Source organism: Lagopus leucura, unplaced genomic scaffold, assembly GCF_019238085.1.
Source record: "Lagopus leucura isolate 7727_CA_CO unplaced genomic scaffold, USGS_WTPT01 Super-Scaffold_100037, whole genome shotgun sequence".
Classification (NCBI taxonomy): Eukaryota; Metazoa; Chordata; class Aves; order Galliformes; family Phasianidae; genus Lagopus; species Lagopus leucura.
Genome location: NW_024962286.1, coordinates 2,078,641 through 2,086,059, shown reverse-complemented (window position 1 = coordinate 2,086,059; position 7,419 = coordinate 2,078,641). Strand labels below are relative to the sequence as shown.

At 59.0% G+C, this 7,419-nt stretch overlaps 1 protein-coding gene across 5 annotated transcripts in view; it reads left to right on the top strand.

Moving 5' to 3' along the window:
• Positions 1–6,850, top strand: part of CROCC (ciliary rootlet coiled-coil, rootletin) — a 15,286-nt gene extending 8,436 nt beyond the window's left edge. For 2 of the 5 annotated variants that reach the window (XM_042883009.1, XM_042883008.1), the window contains exons 19-33: positions 140–262; positions 324–458; positions 659–790; positions 865–1,103; positions 1,460–1,619; positions 1,706–1,873; positions 2,227–2,563; positions 2,930–3,057; positions 3,130–3,238; positions 3,596–3,747; positions 4,221–4,361; positions 4,433–4,561; positions 5,310–5,501; positions 6,059–6,190; positions 6,353–6,850. In XM_042883009.1, coding sequence (XP_042738943.1) covers positions 140–262; positions 324–458; positions 659–790; positions 865–1,103; positions 1,460–1,619; positions 1,706–1,873; positions 2,227–2,563; positions 2,930–3,057; positions 3,130–3,238; positions 3,596–3,747; positions 4,221–4,361; positions 4,433–4,561; positions 5,310–5,501; positions 6,059–6,190; positions 6,353–6,454 — 2,379 coding nt within the window. In that variant the 3' untranslated portion in view covers positions 6,455–6,850. Of the gene's footprint in view, positions 1–139; positions 263–323; positions 459–658; positions 791–864; positions 1,104–1,459; positions 1,620–1,705; positions 1,874–2,226; positions 2,564–2,929; positions 3,058–3,129; positions 3,258–3,595; positions 3,748–4,220; positions 4,362–4,432; positions 4,562–5,309; positions 5,502–6,058; positions 6,191–6,352 lie in introns of those variants that run through there. The other 3 variants (XM_042883011.1, XM_042883012.1, XM_042883013.1) reach the window with 3 other exon arrangements.
• Positions 6,851–7,419: the final 569 nt, after the last annotated feature.

Genomic DNA, 7,419 nt, shown 5'->3' with positions numbered 1-7,419 from the left:
GCAGCACTGCATTGCATCACGGGATGGCACATATTTTGGGTAGTGATGCTGATTTGAAGGTGATGCTGATATTGGTTGGGGTGGCACCGATTTTGGGGCAGTGCTGAACGGTGTCGGCGCTGTTTTGGGGGCACTGCAGGAGGAGCTGGACATGGAGAGGGGCCGGCTGGCACGGGAGCAGCAGGAGCTGGCAGCAGAGGTGGCAGCAGCACGGCAACAGCGGGATGAAGGGGTGCTGCGTGCCGAGAGCGAGAAGCAGCAGGTGGGTGCAGGGGGGTCCCTGCTGTGTGCCTGCTGCTCCCGCTGAGCGCATCGCTGTGCAGGCACTGGCGCTGAAGGAGGAGGAGAAGGCAGCACTAGCAGGAACGCTGGCAGGGCTGCAGCAGAGCCTGGCCCAGGCTACAGCCGAGCTGGAACGGCAGCGACACGAGAATGCGAGCTGGCAGCAGCAGCAGCAGGTGGGTGCATAGCACAGGCACCCCAATTGCAACCCCTGTGCTTGGGCATCCTCCCTGGATGCTCTATTCCCATTGCATACCCTCCATCCCCATTGCAAATCCCCTACACCCATTGCTACCCCTTCACCCTTACTGCAAACCTTCCCCTCCCTCTTTGAGCCCCCAGCCCTGCCCAGCAGTGCTCATCCCACCTCCTCCAGCACCGCTCGGCGGAGCTGCGCTCACTGCAGGCACGGTTGGAGGCAGCAGCAGAGGCCCACGCACGCGAGGCCGCGGCTCTCCGTGAGCAGGCAGTGGCAGCATCCCAGCAGCGTGACAGCGCCCTGCGTGATGTGAGCCCCCCGTATCCCTTCCCATCCCTGCTGCACCCTGGTTGCTCCGTAATCCCACAGCATCCCCCATGCAGGTGGAAGAGGCGCGGGCGCAGCTGGCACTGGAGGCAGAGGCACGGGCAGCGAGGCAGCAGGCGCTGCTGCGGGCGCAGAGAGAAGCACAGGAGGGACGTGAGGGGTGCGAGGAGCAGCGCAGGATGGGGATGGAGGCACGCAGGGCGCTGGGTGATGCTGCCAGGGAGCAGGAGGCGCTGCGGCGCTCCAACCAACAGCTGCGGGCGGCACTGCGGCACAGCGAGGGGCAGCGCATCAGGTGTGGGTCAGGGTGATGCTTGGGGTCGGGGGGGTGTTTGGGGCTGGGGGTGTGCTTGGGGTCAGGGGTGATGTTTTAGGTTTGGGGGTGCTTGGGTTCGGGGGGTGTTTGAGGAGGGGAAGGATGCTCGGGCTCCATAGGGTGCTGAGGTTGGGGGACACCTTGGATGGAGGGTGATGCTCGGTGTTGAGGAGATGCTCCAAATGGGAGCTGTGTGGGGTGGTGAAGTTCTTTGGAGGGGGATGCTCAGGGCTAGAGGATGCACAGGAAGGATGCAATTTTGGAGAGACATGGCACGCTGCTGTGCCAAGGTTGGGGTGCCCTGCGTACACCTCACCACCCCGATATTCCCACAGCCTGCAGCGTGCAGCTGAGCAGCAGGAGCAGCGGCTGGCGCTGGCAGAGGACGGGCAGGCAGCAGCAGGCAGGGAGGCAGCAGAGCTGCGTGCCACCCTCCGTGGGCTGGAACGTGGTCGCCTGGATGCCCGTCGTGAGCTGCAGGAGCTGCGCCGCCAGGTGCGGGGGGAGAGGGGAACACAACAGGGGAATCCCCTCACATGCAGCTTAAGTCACAGCCTCCCCTCGTTGCCTCACTGGGGCAGGTGAAGGTTCTGGATAGTGAGAACAGCAAGAAGAGCAAGGAGGTGGAGGAGCTGCGGGCGCGTGTGGCACGGGAGGAGCAGCATGAGGAGGAGAGGCATCGTGAAGCCTTCGGCCTCAGGCAGAAGATGGTGGAAAGTGAGGCTGGCGTGGAGGCCACCAGGAAGGAGGTAAGGCTGCTCAAGCCCTCCTTGTCACCCCTGCTCAGTACCCCATGTCCCTTGGTGGCCCCACAGTGAGTGCCCTGTGTCGCTGGGTGCACCTGCTGCTCAGTCCCTTGATGCCACACCTGTCCCCATCACCCCACATTCAGTCTTCCATGTCCCCATCACCCCACTGCTCTGTGCCCTGCATCCCTGGATGTCCTCCTTATGATCCACCCTTCACACTCTGGACGTTCCCCAAACCAAATCGCTCCATCCTTCGCCTCTCCGTCACCCTTTTGCTTCATCATCTACATCTCTAAGCATCTCCCACGTCTCTCCATCCCATCCCTGCTTCCCCACATCCCGTTGCTCCCCAGCTCCAGCAGCTGCAGCGCAGGCTGGCAGAGAAGGAGGCAGATTTCCAGCAACGGGAGCGGGCGCTGTCGCGCAGCCTGGAGGATGCTCGATGCCATGAGAAGAAGCTGCTGGCTGATGCCCGCAACCTGCGGCTGAAGGCAGAGGCAGCACGCAGTGAAGCAGCAGAGCTGAGCTTGAAGCTGAGCGCAGCCGAGGGTCGGGCACAAGGGCTGGAAGCTGAGCTGGCACGGGGTGAGGAGCGACGGCGTGATGCTGAGATGAGGCTGAGTGCGCTGAGCTCAGCCCTGCGCTGCACCGTTGGTGTTGGACGGGCACATGGAGGATCTCCAGGCAAGGGTGAGGATGGCACAGGGTGTGGGGGGCACTGGGCTGGGTGTTGGGTGCTCTATCTAGCTGTGCATCCTTCCCATGCCACCCTGCCTCTTCCCAATCCACTCTGTTCCCCCTTGTCCTATTTAGTCCCCTCCCGTAGCTGTGTCCATCATGCATCTTCCCGTCCCTCCTGTGCCACTCTCTCTCATGTCACCCTGTCCCTCTCATCCCACTATCCTTCCCATGCCCTATCCCTTCCTGACCCTCCCCATCCCTCTCATCCCACTCTATCCCCTCCAGTCCCTCCCCATTCCACCTCATCCCTCTCACCCGACCCTGTCCTTGTCCCACCTTGTCTCCTGCCATCCCGCCCTGTCCCCTCTCTTCCAGCTGGACCCAGGAAGGCGACACGCACCCCTTGCTCACCCCCAGACCCCAGTGCAGCAGCTGACCCCGAGGCAGTTCGTGCAGCCCTGCAGGATTTCCTGCGCCAGCTGCAGGATGCCCAGCGAGATAAGGTACGCCCCTCACCCCCTCCCCAAGGTGTGCATCCCCAAAATACGCCTTTCTCACCCCATTTTCTCCCCCAGGAAGAGCTGCAGGTGCGGGTGTGCAGCCTGAGCAAGCAGCTGGCTGAGGCAGAAGCACAGCGGGACAGAGCACTGCAGCTGCAGAAGAGATTGGCTGAGAGCAAGGAAGGTGATGGGGCAGCTATGGGGTGGGTTTCCCTCAGTGGTGTGGGGTTGGGTGCTGCACAGGAGCATCACTGCCTCCCTGTAGTGTGTGGGGATGTGTGTAGTGTGTGCTCGGGATGTGGGCACGTTGTGGGGCTGTGAGGGTGACAGATTGTGGGGTGAGGTGATGGTGCTGCACTCCAGTGCATAAATCATAATAGAAACATAAAAGAAACCCCATAGGAGCAAATAAACCTCTACACCCCTGGAACCGGTACAACCCCAGTACGAGCAGTCAGCCCCCTCCTTGTGCATGCCCCGTAAACCCCAGTGCATGCCTCAAAAGCACAGAGGTTTGCAAACCCCGCTCTGGCTGTGGCAGGGTGGCGGGGCTCCGAAGGCAAGCAGGCAGCACTGCTGCTGCAGGAGGAGATGCTGCAGCAGGGTGAGGGCGAGCGCCGGCTGCTGCTCGAGAAGGTGTCAGCGCTGGAACGCAGCTTGCACGCTGCTGAGGGCGAGCGCCGGGCTGCCCAGGTGGGCATGGGGGGGAAAAACCCTCCTCTCCCTCCCTGAGCAGCCTTTCTGCTGCCTTGCATACAAGCTGCATGCAAGCTGCATGCAAGATGTGCACAGATTGCAAGCATGTTGCATTAAAGTGCATGAGAGGCGCAAGGAAGGTTGAATGCAAGATGTGCAAAAACTGCATGTATGCTTCTTACAAGCTTACACGTGCAAGCTTCCATGCAAGCTGCTTGCAAGCTTGCATGAAAACCAAGTGTAAGCTTCTGGCAAGCTGCCTACAAGCTGCCTGGAGTCTTGCATACAAAATGCACACAAACTGGATGTAAGCTGCTTGCACGCTGGCACACAAACTGGGCACAAGGCGCTTGCAAACTTGTACACAAACTGCATGAGTGCTGCTTGCATGCGTGTGCAGACTGAAACCTTGCATTCGTGCTGGTTTCACGCCTGAAAACAGCTTGCACGCACTGCTCTGTCTCTTCCAGGAGAAGCTGAGTGCACTGCTGGCAGCCAAGGACCATGCACAGGGCACACCGGGGGCCAACACCAGCACAGCCCTGCAGCAGCGACTGCAGAAGCTGCAGACTGCTTTGGCTGCGGGCGAGCTCGACCGCCGGGCGCTGCAGGTGTGCAGGAGCACCTCGGGGTGCAGTGGGGACCCATGTGGCCTTGTGTCACCATGCACGTCCCCACGCAGGAGATGCTGGATGCCGCACGGGAGGAGCGTGGGGTGCTGCGGGAGCAGCTGCGGGCGCTGCAGGAGGAGCGTGCGGTGCTGGAGCTGCGCAGAGAGGAGCTGGAGGCGCAGGTGCAGCGGCTGCAGGAGGTGGGAGAGCAACAGCAGCTGTCCTGTGACCCACACAGCTCCCCCATGCAGCTCTTTTTACCCTGCCGTGCAGCACCCTGTTGCCCCATGCACTTCCCTATTACCCTGTGCAGTACCCTGCACCCCTTCCAGCACCCAGTTAGCCTGTGCATCACCCTAATGCCCCATGCACCACCCTATTACCCTGTGCAGTACCCTACCACCCCATCCAGCACCCAGTTACCCTATGCATCACCGTTGCCCATGCAGCACCCAGTTACCCTATGCATCACCCTAATGCCCCACGCATCACCCTATTATCCTGTACAGTACCCTACACCCCTCGCAGCACCATTACCCTGCGCATCACCTTACTGCTCCATGCATCACCTTCTTACCCTGCGCAGTACCCTACACCCCTTCTAGCACCCAGTTATCATGTGCGTCACCCTACTGCCCCATATATCACCCTATTACCCTATGCATCACCCTGTTGCCCCATGCATCACCCTCTTACCCTGTGCAATACCCTACCACCCCTTGCAGCACCATTACCCCACGCAGCATCCTATTACCCTATGCATCACCCTATTGCCCCACGCAGCACCCTATTACCCTATGCATCACCCTAGTGCCTACACAGCACGTTCTTGCCCCATGCATCGCCCTATCACCCTGTGCAGCAACCTATAGCCCCGCACCACACCCTATCACCCCGTGCACACCCTATAACTCCATGCAGCACCCTACAGCCTTGCTCCCATTGCAGACACAGCAGCAGCAGGACGAGGAGGAGGCGGCGGTGCTGGGGGGGCTGAGGGCAGAGCAGCGGGGGCTGCAGGAGCGCGTGGGCAGCCTGCAGCGTGCTGTGACCCAGCTGGAGGCTGAGCGGCGTGAGGCTGAGCGCTGCGCCCTGCGCCTCGAAAAGGACAACAGTGCCCTGAAAAGAACCCTGGAGAAGGTGAGCACCCACCGCCCTGCCCTGCACCCTTGGGTGGGCACTGATGTGCAGCCTTAATGCTGGAGCCATAAGACTGCAGTGTCGTTGTTCCACGCGTGACGTAAATGATGCACGCCTCTCTGCCGTGCACAGCGTGTGCAAACAGGTATTTATGTGTGTGCTGTGCACAGAGGAGCAAGGTGTACAACAAAGCACAGCATGCACACGTGAATACGTGTATATATATATACACAGTGCACAGAGCAAGGAGCAAGTGCAACAGAACATGCAGATGCATTTATGCATGTGTATAGAGAGAGAGTGCATTGCAGCAAGGTGTGCTGGCAGAAAACCCCATATTTAAGGGGAAAAACAAGGATTTCTGGGAGAAAACCCCATACATGCACACATGTGTGTATTTTGTGCACGGGAGCAAGGCATGCAACAGCACACATGCATGCATCTACACATATATTGTGCACTGGGGGCAATGCTTGCAACAGTGCACGTGTGCATGCATGTATGTGTGTGTGTTGTGCACCGGAGCAAGGCGCGCAACAGTTTGCATCCTCACACAGGTGGAGAGGGAGAAGCTGAAGACGCACGAAGCCTCGCTGAGGTTGGCTCTGCAGAAGGGCCGCCTGGACCGCTCTCTGGGCACATCAGAGCAGCAGCTGGCAGAGGCACAGCGACGCATTCAAGTGCTGCAGGCGGGTGGCCCCAGGGTGCTGCCTGCACCTTAGGTTGCAGGGTGGTGGAGCTGGGCTGTTTCGGGGCTCATCCCACTGCGTGGAGATGCTGCTGCACGCACGGGGATGCTGCTGGGTTTTTCTTTGGGGTGATCCCTCTGTTCTCCCTCCCCCCTACCCCAGGCACAGGTCTCAGCGCTGGAGCAGAGCTCTGGGGCTGCACAGAAGCCACCAGCACAGCAGTGGGGGGCACAGGAGTCCCGCCGTCACCCCCGCAGCATTTAGGGCTGAGAGCAGCACCGCGCAGCTCACCAAAAATCTGCTCAACGTTCCCAAATCCCACTCGTTTTTCTTGATCAAGAGCAGCACTTTACCCTCTGAGCCACCACTATTTTTGATACTGCTTGGTTTTTTTCCCCCCCTTCTTTTTCTACGGCATTTCTATAACCAATATGTGGAAAGAAGATGTTTTTTAGCCCACGTGGATGTGATGGGAGCACTGGGGCTCCCCAGACTGGTGCTGACCAGGGTAAGCATCCCTACGCCTGGATCCCACATGGCACAGGGAGGGTCCTCTCTTTTCTACTGCTCTTTTTAGAGACTGGTTTGATATCGGTGCTATGGGCCAACCCAATGTGGCCCTATCCCCTCTAAGCCTCCAATAAACATATGGAAAGCCAATCTAGTGACACTTATTGGGGTTGGGGGTGGAGCGTTTGGGAACCAGCTGCTCAAATTGGTGCCCATCAGGCCCCATGGCATTTATTAGCATCATTATTACATGACCTATGTGCTGTTAATATTACACACACTATAGAAGATGACTATATCCCAAGGAAACCACAAGCTAGATTGAATGTAGTAAACCAATCCCCTCCTTTCCATTCAGAGAACCCCCAAACTGCCCTCAATTCAACATCAGAACACTGCATAGACGGAATGCGTGCCATTCCCCATGTGGGAACTGGGGACAGCCACCCCAAACCCCATAGCTGCCCCCTTTCTCATAGGAAAAACCAAAACTGCCCCTGATGATGCTGTGTTATTTCAAGCAGAACGCTCAACTGTGCAAATCCCCAAAGAGCCCACAGACTCCCAGATCCTACAGCCCAGCTCTGCTCTATTCAAGGCACATCACCAATGACCCCAAACCAATGGGAAACCCAAAAAAGAAAGAGACAGGAGCCGCAGCAACCCTTACGCTTTTTCTCTTGGATACTCTACGCAGCAAACAACCCCCCCCCCCGACT